This window comes from Oncorhynchus tshawytscha, linkage group LG04 (genome assembly GCF_018296145.1).
Source record: "Oncorhynchus tshawytscha isolate Ot180627B linkage group LG04, Otsh_v2.0, whole genome shotgun sequence".
Classification (NCBI taxonomy): domain Eukaryota; kingdom Metazoa; phylum Chordata; class Actinopteri; order Salmoniformes; family Salmonidae; genus Oncorhynchus; species Oncorhynchus tshawytscha.
Window position 1 is genome coordinate 75355322 of NC_056432.1, and position 13588 is coordinate 75368909.

General features: G+C 40.0%; 1 protein-coding gene across 4 annotated transcripts in view; it reads left to right on the forward strand.

Moving 5' to 3' along the window:
• Positions 1 to 8524, forward strand: part of LOC112237183 (protein unc-13 homolog C-like) — a 261928-nt gene extending 253404 nt beyond the window's left edge. For all 4 annotated transcript variants that reach the window (XM_042321233.1, XM_042321234.1, XM_042321232.1 and 1 more), the window contains 2 exons: positions 1399 to 1558; positions 8174 to 8524. In XM_042321233.1, coding sequence (XP_042177167.1) covers positions 1399 to 1558; positions 8174 to 8462 — 449 coding nt within the window. In that variant the 3' untranslated portion in view covers positions 8463 to 8524. The remainder of the gene's footprint in view (positions 1 to 1398; positions 1559 to 8173) is intronic.
• Positions 8525 to 13588: the final 5064 nt, after the last annotated feature.

The following is a 13588-nucleotide window of genomic DNA, read 5'->3' on the forward strand; positions in this document are numbered from 1 at the left end:
CCTTATTTTACAGAACACTAGTCAGTCAGAGACCAGCAGTTTAAACCTTATTTTACAGAACACTAGTCAGTCAGAGACCAGCAGTTTAAACCTTATTTTACAGAACACTAGTCAGTCAGAGACCAGCAGTTTAAACCTTATTTTACAGAACACTAGTCAGTCAGAGACCAGCAGTTTAAACCTTATTTTACAGAACACTAGTCAGTAAACCAGCAGTTTAAACCTTATTTTACAGAACACTAGTCAGACAGAGACCAGCAGTTTAAACCTTATTTTACAGAACACTAGTCAGACAGAGACCAGCAGTTTAAACCTTATTTTACAGAACACTAGTCAGACAGAGACCAGCAGTTTAAACCTTATTTTACAGAACACTAGTCAGAGACAGAGACCAGCAGTTTAAACCTTATTTTACAGAACACTAGTCAGTCAGAGACCAGCAGTTTAAACCATTTTACAGAACACTAGTTTAGACCAGCAGTTTTTTAAACCTTATTTTACAGAACACACTAGACCAGCAGTTTAAACCTTATTTTACAGACAGAGACAGAGACCAGCAGTTTAAACCTTATTTTACAGAACACTAGTCAGACAGAGAGACCAGCAGTTTAAACCTTATTTTACAGAACACTAGTCAGAGACAGAGACCAGCAGTTTAAACCTTATTTTACAGAACACTAGTCAGACAGAGACAGATCAGTTTACAGTTTAAACCTTATTTTACAGAACACTAGTCAGTCAGAGACCAGCAGTTTAAACCTTATTTTACAGAACACTAGTCAGACAGAGACAGCAGTTTAAACCTTATTTTACAGAACACTAGTCAGACAGAGACAGAGACCAGCAGTTTAAACCTTATTTTACAGAACACTAGTCAGACAGAGACAGAGACCAGCAGTTTAAACCTTATTTTACAGAACACTAGTCAGACAGAGACAGAGACCAGCAGTTTAAACCTTATTTTACAGAACACTAGTCAGTCAGAGACCAGCGGTTAAAACCTTATTTTACAGAACACTAGTCAGAAGGAGAATCTGATATTTTTTCTTTTGACCAATCACCTCAGATCATTTCACATCAGATATTTTTCAGAGCTGATAATTGGCCAAAAGATAAATTATTGGGCTGCCTGTGTAAATGCAGCCTGAGTGACTCACACTCAATGACCAGTAGTTTAAGAACAATTGTTTTATTTAAAAGTACATGGACCAGTGATTTTAGAACAAGTATCCTATTTCAGTTTGCATAGTGGTTGGATGGATATGGGTGGGTGAGTGGGTGGATCGATGTGTGCATGGATGATTTGATTGACTGATTGATTGATTGACTGATCGACTGATTGATTGACTGATTTTTTATTGACTGATTGATTTATGTGTCTCCGTCATTTCTCTCCAGTGGTGGGGGTCAACAACCTAAGCTGGCAGACCAATGCCATGTTCCGACCGTTCGTGGAGGTGAATGCGGTTGGGCCGCACCTCGCCGACAAGAAACGCAAGTTCACCACCAAGACCAAGAACAACAATTGGTCACCAAAGTACAACGAAACATTCCAATAGTAAGTCGGCTTTATTGTCTAAAGTAAGTCTGGTTAATTGTCTGAAGTATGTCTTCTTTATTGTCTAAAGTAAGTCTGGTTTGTTGTCTAAAGTAAATCTGGTTTATTGACCAAAGTAAATATGGTTAATTGTCTAAAGTAAGTCTGGTTTATTGTCCAAAGTAAGTCTGGTTTATTGTCTAAAGTAAGTCTGGTTTATTGTCTAAAGTAAGTCTGGTTTATTGTCTAAACTAAGTCTGGTTTATTGTCCAAAGTAAGGCTGGTTAATTGTCTAAATTAAGTCTTGTTTATTTTCTAAAGGTCTGGTTTATTGTCTAAAGTAAGTCTGCTTTATTGTCAAAGTCTGGTTTATTGTCTAAAGGTCTGGTTTATTGTCAAAAGTAAGTCTGCTTTATTGTCAAAGTAAGTGGTTTATTGTCTGACGTACAATAAACATTCTGGTAGTAAGTCTGGTTTATTGTCTAAAGGTCTGGTTTATTGTGTAGAGTAAGTCTGCTTTATTGTCAAAGTAAGTCTGGTTAGTTGTCTGATGTACAATTAAACATTCTGATAGTAAGTCTGGTTTTGTAACGGCATTCAGAGGTGGAAGAAGGATCGGACCAAAGCGCAGCGTGGTAAGTGTTCATGATGTAATATTTAATGAAACGAACTGAACACTGAAATACAAAACAATAAAGTGAACGAACGAAAACCGAAACAATACCGTGTGGACCAAACACTCACACGGAAAACAAACACCCACAAACCAAAAGTGAAACCCAGGCTACCGAAGTATGACTCTCAATTAGGGACAACAATTGACAGCTGCCTCTGATTGAGAACCATACTAGGCCGAACTCAAAAACCAACATAGAAAAACAAACAGACTGCCCACCCCAACTCACGCCCTGACTGACCATACTAAAACAAAGACAAAAACAAAGGAACTAAGGTCAGAACGTGACAGGTTTATTGTCTAAGCAAACAACCTAATCCTGTGTTTTGTATTCAGTAATGTGCGTCTTGGTTGTGCCAGGAGTGTTGCTCCTCCAGTAGTATAGTATTTGCTACACAGTGGGAATGTAGACACCTGCAGTGCTCACTGTCAAAACGTTTGGAAAAGGTTACAAATGAAACTGGAAACGCTTTTATCCAGCATGATAGCAGAAAGTAAATGAGATCATGAAGTGCTTTTAAAAATGAAAAAAAGAGACATTTCAGTTATTTGAATAGTGAGAATAGAGGGAGGGCTGAGATAGGGTGAATGATCTACCTATGCAGCTGTACCACTGTCTGTCTGATACTGAGCCAGCTGCATTTAAAGCACAATGTAGAGCCTGTGTCCCAAAAGCATCCTATTTCCTTTACACTGAGTGTACTAAACACCTTCCTAATATTGAGTTGCATCGCTTTTGCCCTCAGAACAGCCTCAATTTGTCGAAGCATGGTCTCTGCAAGGTGTCGAAAGGGTTCCACAGGGATGCTGGCCCATGTTGACTCCAATGCTTCCCACAGTTGTGTCAAGTTGGCTTGATGTCCTGTGGGTGATAGACCATTGTTGATACACACCGGAAACTGTTGAAAAATCCAGCGGCGTTGCAGTTCTTGAAACACTCAAACCAGTGCTACCTACTACCATACCCAATTCAAAGGCACTTAATTATGTTGTCTTGCCCATTGGCACATACACAAGCCATGTCTCAATAAGGCTTAAAAATCCTTATTTAACCTGTCTCTTCCCCTTCATCTACACTGGTCAAAGTGGATTTAACAGGTGACATCAATAAGGGATCATAGCTTTCACCTGGTCAGTCTATGTCATGGAAATAGCAGGTGTTTTCTGTTTTGTACACTCAGGGTAAAATGCCGTGGTCAAAAGTAGTCCACTACATAGGGAATAGGGTGCCATTTGGGATGCCGACAGGGTTTGACTATCAGCTGCATCCAATCCTCTCACTGTGTTTATGATAGTGAGCCAGATGTCTGTGAAGTGCAGTCAGAGAGAGAGTGATCATCTGTAGTGCCTACTTGGTCTCTGGTGCTCTTTTAATGGCAGCGTCCACTGACTGAGATCAATGTCAACATGAACACTGTCTGAAAATACATACACTTTTTCATTGCACCAAAGAAAACAACTGATGGATAACAATACAGATAAAAACACATTTAAAACATCTGATGGATAACAATACAGATAAAAACACATTTAAAACATCTGATGGATAACAATACAGATAAAAACACATTTAAAACATATATTAGACAACAATACAGATAAAAACACATTTAAAACATCTGATAGATAATACAGATAAAAACACATTTAACACATCTGATAGACAATACAGATAAAAACACATTTAAAACATATATTAGACAACAATACAGATAAAAACACATTTAAAACATCTGATAGACAACAATACAGATAAAAACACATTTAAAACATCTGATGGACAACAATACAGATAAAAACACATTTAAAACATCTGATAGACAACAATACAGATAAAAACGCATTTAAAACATATATTAGACAACAATACAGATAAAAACACATTTAAAACAACTGATAGACAACAATACAGAAAAAACACATATAAAATATGTGTGCAGGTGTGGTCAGAAGCCCAAGGGCTGACATGAAAACCACACCACCAAAATAATATATACAACACATAAGTAAGAATTTAAAAGGTTTGTTAAATCAGATAACAAAACCTACTAATTATAAACGTATAAATTATTTGATCAGTAATCACACAAAAAATTAAATAATAATGTTTAAATGTGTGTGAGAGTTAGGCTTTATGGAGGAGATTACGGAGTAGTTTGGTTCATCAGGCTGACCTCCAGTCTTCGCTTGGAGTTATTGAGGGATGATGATGTTTTGGCAATGTAAGAATTCCAGAGTATGGCACCTCTGTATCTGATAGAGAATTGACTATGTGAGGTGTGGCAGTGGGGAGGGTGAAGGTTATCACAGTGTCTGGTATTATATAGATGGATTTCAGAATGAACCTGGAATAATCCATTGAAGGGTTTAGTTCAACTGTCTGGAAAGTACTTGTAGATGAAAGTGCATAATTGGCATACATTAATGTTGTAAATAGACAAGATATTGAGTTTCTTAAACAAAGGTGCAGATGGTTCCAGGTAATTAGAGGAGGTTGCTAGTTTATGTCTGCTCTAGAGGAGATCTGCATAGAGGAGATCTGCATGGAGGAATGGGCCAAAATACCAGCAACAGTATTGAGATAAACTTTTGTTATTGACCAAATACTTATTTTCCACCATAATTTTCAAATAAATTCATTAAAAATCCTACAATGTGATTTTCTGGATTTGTAAAAAAAATTTGTCTGTCATAGTTGAAGTGTACAAGCCTCTCATCTTTTTAAGTGGGAGAACTTGCACAATTGGTGGCTGACTAAATACTTTTTTGCCCCACTGTATATATACACACTATCATTCAAACGTTTGGGGTCACTTAGAAATGTCCTTGTTTTTGAAAGAATATCTATTTTTTTGTCCATTAAAATAACATCACATTGATCGGAAATACAGTGTAGACATTGTTAATGTTGTAAATGATTATTGTAGCTGGAAACGGCTGATTTTTAATGGAATATCTACATAGGCGTACAGAGGTCCATTATCAGCAACCATCACTCCTGTGTTCCAATGGCATGTTGTGTTAGCTAATACAAGTTTATAATTTTAAAAGGCTAATTGATCATTAGAAAACCCTTTTGCAATTATGTTAGCACATGTGAAAACTGTTGGCCTGATTAAAGAAGCAATAAAACTGGCCTTCTTTAGACTAGTTGAGTATCTGGAGCATGTGAGTTCGATTACAGGCTCTAAATGGCCAGAAACAAAGAACTTTCTTCTGAAACTCGTCAGTCTATTGTTGTTCTGAGAAATGAAGGCTATTCCATGCAAGAAATTGCCAAGAAACTGAAGATCTCGTACAACGCTGTGTACTACTACTTCATAGCCCATCTTAATATTTTTTTTTTATTAGACAGCCTGAGATATGGCTTTTTCTTTGCAACTCTGCCTAGAACACCAGCATCCCGGAGTCGCCTCTTCACTGTTGACGTTGAGACTGGTGTTTTGCGGATCCCCAGATTTATAGAGGGGGATAACTTTGGCAATTTTCTAATCTTTAGGAGCAATACCAGTTTGCATAGATTTTGGTGTGATAGAGGCTCAGTAATCCAGAAAAACACTGATTTCACCAAAGAGGCACCCATCTCATCATGACCCGCTGCTGAGTTCTTTAAGCTACCAATTACCTCCATTACATCGGGAGGATCATACTGAAGCGGAGAAGGGAAATGTGTCACGTTCTGACCTTAGTTCTTTTGTTATGTGTCTGTTTTAGTATGGTCAGGGCGTGAGTTGGGTGGGTCGTTAGTTTTTCTATGATTTGTCATTTCTGTGTTTGGTCTGGTATGGTTCTCAATCAGAGGCAGCTGTCAACCGTTGTCCCTGATTGAGAACCATATTTAGGGAGCCTGTTTTCTATTGTGTTTCGTGGGTGATTGTTTTCTGGTGTGTGTCTGCACCAGCCAGAACTGTTTTCATGTCGTTTCTCTTTGTTATTTTTGTTATTTCCGTGTTCATTTTAATAAATATGGACACATACCACGCTGCACCTTGGTCCTCCTCTTCTCCTTCATACGACGACCGTTACAAAATGTCCCTTAATGTAATCCAGCTTTCTTAATTGTCTTTGACAGAGGAACCAACATTCACAAAAAAATCTTTAAATTGACATGAAATAACATCATGATCACTATAGGTCTTATTTCCAACGATACATTGAGATGAGATCATTGTAGAAGCTTCTTTCTTTTCAGTTGGTTGATGAATTTCCGAGTTGACTTATTATTTCAGGATTCTTTGAATTTCTTAGTAAAATGTCTTCCTTCTTGATGCTCTCTGTGCGTGTGCGTGCGTTTCACGAGCATGCTTTTGTGTGCTTTTGTTTGAAGCTTCAGAAGCCATTAGTAGTCTGTGGATAATTAGGTAGGTTCCTAAAGAAAAGGTTGGCTTGGAAATAATGGCCGCTCTGAACACAGACGTTTAACTCTGTTGCAAAACGTGATTGAATTGTCCCTCATTTCAGTAAGTCACAACAATGAAACGTCTCCTGTCATAGAGATGTCACCGAGCCAGACCCCACTGATAAAGTCTACATATTATTATACTCATTATTATACATCCTGCTACGGGACAAAGCCAGCTGACCTCTTGTGAAATGCTATGTTCTCATTGATATTAGCCTTTGTACATAGGGAGAGTGGCGTGTGTGTTTGTGTGTGATTTCTGTACGTGTGTGTTTGTATGTTTGTGTGCAGTTTCTGTGTGTTTGTGTATGTTTGTGTGCGGTTTCTGTGCGTCTATGTTTGTGTGCGGTTTCTGTGCGTCTATGTTTGTGTGTGGTTTCTGTGTGTTTGTGTGTGGTTTCTGTGTGTCTGTGTTTGTGTATGTTTGTGTGTGGTTTCGGTGTGTCTGTGTTTGTGTGCGGTTTCTGTGCATCTGTGTTTGTGTATGTTTGTGTGTGGTTTCTGTATGTTTGTGTATGTTTGTGTGTGGTTTGTGTGTGGTTTCTGTGCATCTGTGTTTGTGTGTCGTTTCCATGTGGGTGTGTTTGTGTGTTTGTGTGGTTTCTGTGCGTGTTTGTGTGGTTTCTGTGTGTTTGTGTGTGGTTTCTGTGTGTGTTTGTGTGGTTTCTGTGCATGTATGTTTGTGTGTGGTTTCTGTGCATGTATGTTTGTGTGTGGTTTCTGTGCATGTGTGTGTTTGTGTATGGTTTCTGTGCGTGTGTGTTTCTCTGTGCGTGTGTTTGTGTGTGGTTTCTGTGCATCTGTGTTTGTGTATGTTTGTGTGTGGTTTCTGTGTGTTTGTGTATGTTTGTGTATGTTTGTGTGTGGTTTCTGTGTGTTTGTGTGTGGTTTCTGTGTGTCTGTGTTTGTGTATGTTTGTGTGTGGTTTCTGTGCATCTGTGTTTGTGTGTCGTTTCCATGTGGGTGTGTGTGTTTGTGTGTTTGTGTGGTTTCTGTGCGTGTTTGTGTGGTTTCTGTGTGTTTCTGTGGTTTCTGTGTGTTTGTGTGTGGTTTCTGTGCATGTATGTTTGTGTGTGGTTTCTGTGCATGTGTGTGTTTGTGTATGGTTTCTGTGCGTGTGTGGTTTCTTTGTGTGTGTGTGTGTGGTTTCTGTGTGTGTGTTTGTGTGTGGTTTCTGTGCGTGTGTTTGTGTGTGGTTTCTGTGCGTGTGTGTGTTTGTGTGTGGTTTCTGTGTGTGTGTGTGTTTGTGTGTGATTTCTGTGCGTGTGTTTGTGTGTGGTTTCTGTGCTTGTGTTTGTGTGTGGTTTCTGTGCTTGTGTTTGTTTTATCGAACTAACTTTTACCTCTCTGAGGTCTGGGCTCTGACTGATTGAGTTAAGTTGTCTAATCAATCAATCGATGAATCAATCAGTCATACAACATGACATGTCCTCTCTTCTCTGACTACGTGTTGTTGTTGTTGTTAATGAAGATGTTCTATATATCCTGTTCAATAAACTACAAATATGAGAGGAATGGGACTAATGTTGATCATGTTGTTGTCTCTCTTCCTCCCCAGTGTTCTGAGCAATGAGTACGGTCCAGAGTGCTACGAGCTGCACGTCTCAGTGAAGGACTACTGCTTCGCCAGAGAGGACCGTATCATCGGCATGGCGGTCCTCCAGCTCAGAGACCTGGCCGACCAGGGGAGCTGCTGTGCCTGCTACCCCCTGGTGAAGAGCATCTCCATGGACGACACCGGACTCACCATCATGAGGATACTCTCTCAAAGGACCAACGACGAAGTGGCCAAAGAGTTTTGTCGTCTCAAGACCGACATACGCTCTTCAGAGGAGGTGGCCTCCTAGTATGGAGATGTGAGGGAGGAAGGGATGGAATGAATGGATGATTGCATGGAAGGGAAGAGAGGAGGGGAAGAGTGGGAGGAAGGGGAAGGAAGGAAGGAAGGAAGGAAGGAAGGAAGGAAGGAAGGAAGGAAGGAAGGAAGGAAGGAAGGAAGGAAGGAAGGAAGGAAGGAAGGAAGGAAGGAAGGAAGGAAGGAAGGAAGGAAGGAAGGAAGGAAGGAAGGAAGGAAGGAAGGAAGGAAGACAGTTGAGGAGTTGTGTTGTCTGTTTTTGTGCATGTGCGTAAAACATCTGTTGGAATGTTCATTTTAAACTACAGTATGTACCAGTGTTTACTAAACCGTATGCTCAATATTAAGTACTATATTCTACGAGTTATGTTAACGAGACATGAAATACCTTTTTGTAGAACATTTAGATTTGTTCCAATAAAGTGCCAAACCAGAGGAAAAAAAGTACAACAACAAAACAAACAACAAAAGATAATAGTGATGAATTATGGTGATACTTAATGTTTGATGAAAAATTTGCTTGATTATTTGGTTCAGTGTAAAATCATTCTCTCAAAAAAACGGTGGCGTTTTAATAGTTAAAAATCGTTCATTTGCACCCTCGTTTTGTTACTCGTCCCCTCACACAGCACTTGTTGTGCATGTCCCGTTTACAACCATGTCTCTTCCATCATCTCACAGTGACCACAGGGTCGGGGTCCATGTACCCTGGCCCTAAAACTCTTTGTATTTAAGCCGAAACCTGAAAAGAGGCCATTTTTTTAACGGCGATGACTGCTATGTAAACCTTCATAGGTGTTTGTAATTTTCTAACCATGACAACAACGAAAAGCCTCCAGTGCTGTCAGTCTACACAGAAAGGGTGGGTCCTATTTTCTAACCATGACAACAACGAAAAGCCTCCAGTGCTGTCAGTCTACACAGAAAGGGTGGGTCCTATTTTCTCTTTTCCTTTTAGCCTGTAATCTTTCCGTTCGGCCATCGGCTTCCAGCCTTTCTGTACGACCACTGTGAACACGAGCTTTGGAAGGCAAGCCTAGATAACATTGCTGACGGTTTGATATTGTTGTTTCATATTTATTCAAATAACTTTGTTCCTGAGAAACTGCCAAAGTTATATAAAAATGTTTGTACAAAAGCAATCCATTACATGTATGAAAAATATATATGTACATGTGAACTATTTACTTTTACAATCCTAAATATCTGATTGTTGATGGGCGGTTCTAGAACTATTGTTTTGAGTTTGTGTGAAGTTACTTTACACATGAGTTGAATTCAGCTTCTGCCATTTGGTTTATTTTTCTTCATAAAGGAAAGAGTCTAACATTGGGTAAATATGCAACATTCCTATGTATTGCACTGATGGCGAATTGTATGTCATGTAAATATATTTAGTGAGAAATTGTACAAAACAACCGTCTCCTTTATTTCCAACACATTGTTCAAAGTGCTTTGTTGTTGTTTAGTAATCTGATACATTCATTCAGTGATATAATCCTATATGCTGTAGCCTCTATATACAGTATCTATTGCCAGAAGAAATTTCACGTCTCAAATGGAATGACAGAGTAATGTACCGTATGGCCCACAGAGATCCTATAAATCACTAGAGTTCTATTTCATTCTATTGTATGAACCTTCCCACATAAAGATGCAATCTGTAACTTCATTGTCCCCTGTGGCCCTGGGCTCAAATGAAACCCACCCAGTAATCAACTCTAACCTTTCCTACCCCTCTCCTGGGGGTCCACCAGACAGTGCTCATTTTCGCGCTAGCCCTGACGTTCCAAGGCAGAGAATACTTTAACACTAATCAGTAGAGGACATTTTCAATGCCCCTTTTGAAGCTCAGAGTCAGAATGAAATTACTCACAGGTCCTGTTCAGACTGGGTGTGTCAAAAAAAGGTAATCATTTAATTGGTTCTACCCAGCGGATCAAGGTGCGTATCCTTGGCCTATGGGACCTGGTCAAATGTAGTGCACTATATTGTAAATATGGTGCCATTTGAGAAGCTAACCAATAGAGAACACCCACCATGGGCTATCCTTCTGCATGGACTATCCTTCTGCATGGACTATCCTTCTGCATGGACTATCCTTCTGCATGGGCTATCCTTCTGCATGGACTATCCTTCTGCATGGACTATCCAGAACAATCCTGTTATTGTGGACAGCTGAAAGGCTTCAATAGACAGACCAGTCTTTAATTAGTCTATACAAAGGGCATTTCAGGAATTTGGAACTGTAAGGTTCTATCTGCAAAAAGATGATTCTGAGATAACTGGCTTTGAAGTTTCAAACCCTCATTGGTTTGAATGGTGTCAGACATGTCTATATTGTATTATTTTGAATTTAACATTAATTGGGGTAATTTGATACTACTATATAGGTAGGGAACATTGAACAGAACAACGCTATGTCAATCACTACAATTAGTCAAAAATGTCAGATAGACCCTTATAGCCTCAAGGTCTCAAATTATCAATGTCATCTTATTGTCTACATCCCAAACAGCACCCTATATTGTGCACTTATTTTGACCATAGCCAATAGAGCTATATATTCCCTATAGGGAATAGGGTGTCATTTGGGATTCAGACTTGTCTTTGTTTTACAGTGAAGGGGGCCTGGCTGGCTGCTGGGAGGAGAGCTATTTATAATTTTGCTGTTGGATCCATGGTGTCATCAGAGATCAATTCATTAATCTCTCTCTCTCTCTCTTGCACTTTCACTCTCTCTCCTCTATCTGTCTTTCTTTCTGTCTCTCTCACTTTCACTCTCTATCTCGCTCTCTTTCTTTCTGTCTCTCTCACTTTCACTCTCTCTCTATCTCTCTTTCTTTCTGTCTCTCACTTTCACTCTCTCTCTCTCTCTCTCTCTCTCTCTCTCTCTCTCTCTCTCTCAGCACACAAGCTGTGATGTCTGAGCTAGTCTCATAGAGGCTCAGCCTGAAGCATTTGAAGCTAGCTAATGCTTCCTGTTGGGCAATGTGTGTCTCAAATTGCACCCCTATTCCCTACATAGTGCCATGAGCCCTGGTCAAAGTAGTGCACTAAATAGTGTGCCATTTGGGACACAAGCCTAGTCTCTATCGGCGCAGACGCACGTCACAAACAGTGTGGGTGCCTTGTGTAGATATTCTCACCCCAACAGTGTAACTCTGTAATGTAGAATAATGTCAACAGAAACAGACAGAAGAGGAATGTTAACCCTATCAGTCCCAAAACACCAGCAAATATCTTTCATTTATCTGCATGTCGAGCCCTTATATTTAGCCTCACAATGAAGTGTTTTAACGTTTTCTTTTCAGGACAACCAGGGCTACAAACGTACAGTACAAAAAAATGTGTCAATGACAGTTGCATTCATGAGTTTTTTGACAAATAGCAATTTAAAAAAGATCATCCACAGCAGAAAATTGATGAAAATGTATTTATATGAATGCTGTACTGTAAGTACAGAAATGATTTGCTCAGTGGGAAATGAATATCCAACTAGTCAGTGACAACTGTGTGAGCTTATTAAAGTGTTATAATCAAATCAAATCAAATTGTATTAGTCACATGCGCCGAGTCCCTAACCAACAATCCAGTTTTAAAAAATACAGATAAGAATAAGAGATAAAAGTAACAAGTAATTAAAGAGCAGCAGTGAAATAACAATAGCGAGACTATATACAGGGGGGTATTGATACAGAGTCAATGTGCGGGGGGCACCGGTTATTTGAGGTAGTATGTACCTGTAGATAGAGTTATTAAAGTGACTATGCATAGATCACAACAGAGAGCAGCAGTGGTGTAAAGAGCGGATGGGGTGCACTGCAAATAGTCTGGGCAGCCATTTGACTGGATGTTCAGGAGTCATATGGCTTGGGGGTAGAAGCTGTTTAGAAGCCTCTTGGACCTAGACTTGGTGCTCCGGTATCGCTTGCTGTGCGGGAGCAGGGTGGCTGGGGTCTTTGACAATTTGTAGGGCGTTCCTCTGACACCGCCTGGTATTGAGGTCCTGGATGGCAGGAAGCTTGGCCTCGGTGATGTCCTGGGCCATTTGCACTACCCTCTGTAGTGCCTTGCGGTCGGAGGCCGAGCAGTTGCCATACCAGGCAGCGATGCAACCAGGGGGGTATTGCTCTTGATGGTGCAGCTGTAGAACCTTTTGAGGATCTTAGGACCCATGCCAAATCTCCTGAGGGTGAATCGGTTTTGTTGTGCCCTCTTCACGACTTTCTTGGTGTGCTTGAACCATGTTAGTTTGTTGGTGATGTGGACACCAAGGAACTTGAAACTCTCAACCTGCTCTTCTGCAGCCCCGTCGATGAGAATGGGGGCGTGCTCTGTCCTCTTTTTCCTGTAGTCCACAATCATCCTTGTAGTCCACAATCATCTATAGACACTATGTTCTTGAATTTCCTATGAAGTTCTATGTAAAAGAACCCATTATGTTCTAACTACACTTGTTTTATTTGTGAGCATCATAAAGCAAAATGTGCGTGATTGTGAGCTTTTCATAGATAGCTTTTAATCGGTTGTAGCGCAAACCATTCACACTCTACAGACATTTTTGTAATCCTAGGGGCACCTTCATTATCCGCCCTTGTCTCACAAACACCACTGTAGCTCATCCGCAGTTAATCACACAGACTTGGTACCAACGGATGCAGAAGAAATAGACTAATCCAATGGTACAACCCAGAAGTCTGGAGCTCAAACACAATGTTTAAAAGGGGTTAGAAGTCCAAATTGCGCCGGCGTTGCGGTGGGACTCATTGGGTTAATGCTATACTGGGTTGTATGTAGCTGACAAGCGATGATCCAAAGACTAAGGGCTGGATTCAATCACTTCTGCCTTAACCTGCAATAACCCAAAACTGCACTGCAGTTAAAAAATATATATTACGGGGGTGTAGGAAGTGTAACTGCATTGGAGCTGCCAAATCAGCAAATGGCTCACGGCGTTATACCTATTTCGCCTTTATGCCAAATTCGGACACAGTATAATTGATGGTGTAACAGTGTAGTGTCTTGATGGTGAAGGTGGTAGTATAATTGATGGTGTAACAGTGTCGTGTCTTGATGGTGAAGGTGGTAATATAATTGATGGTGTAACAGTGTAGT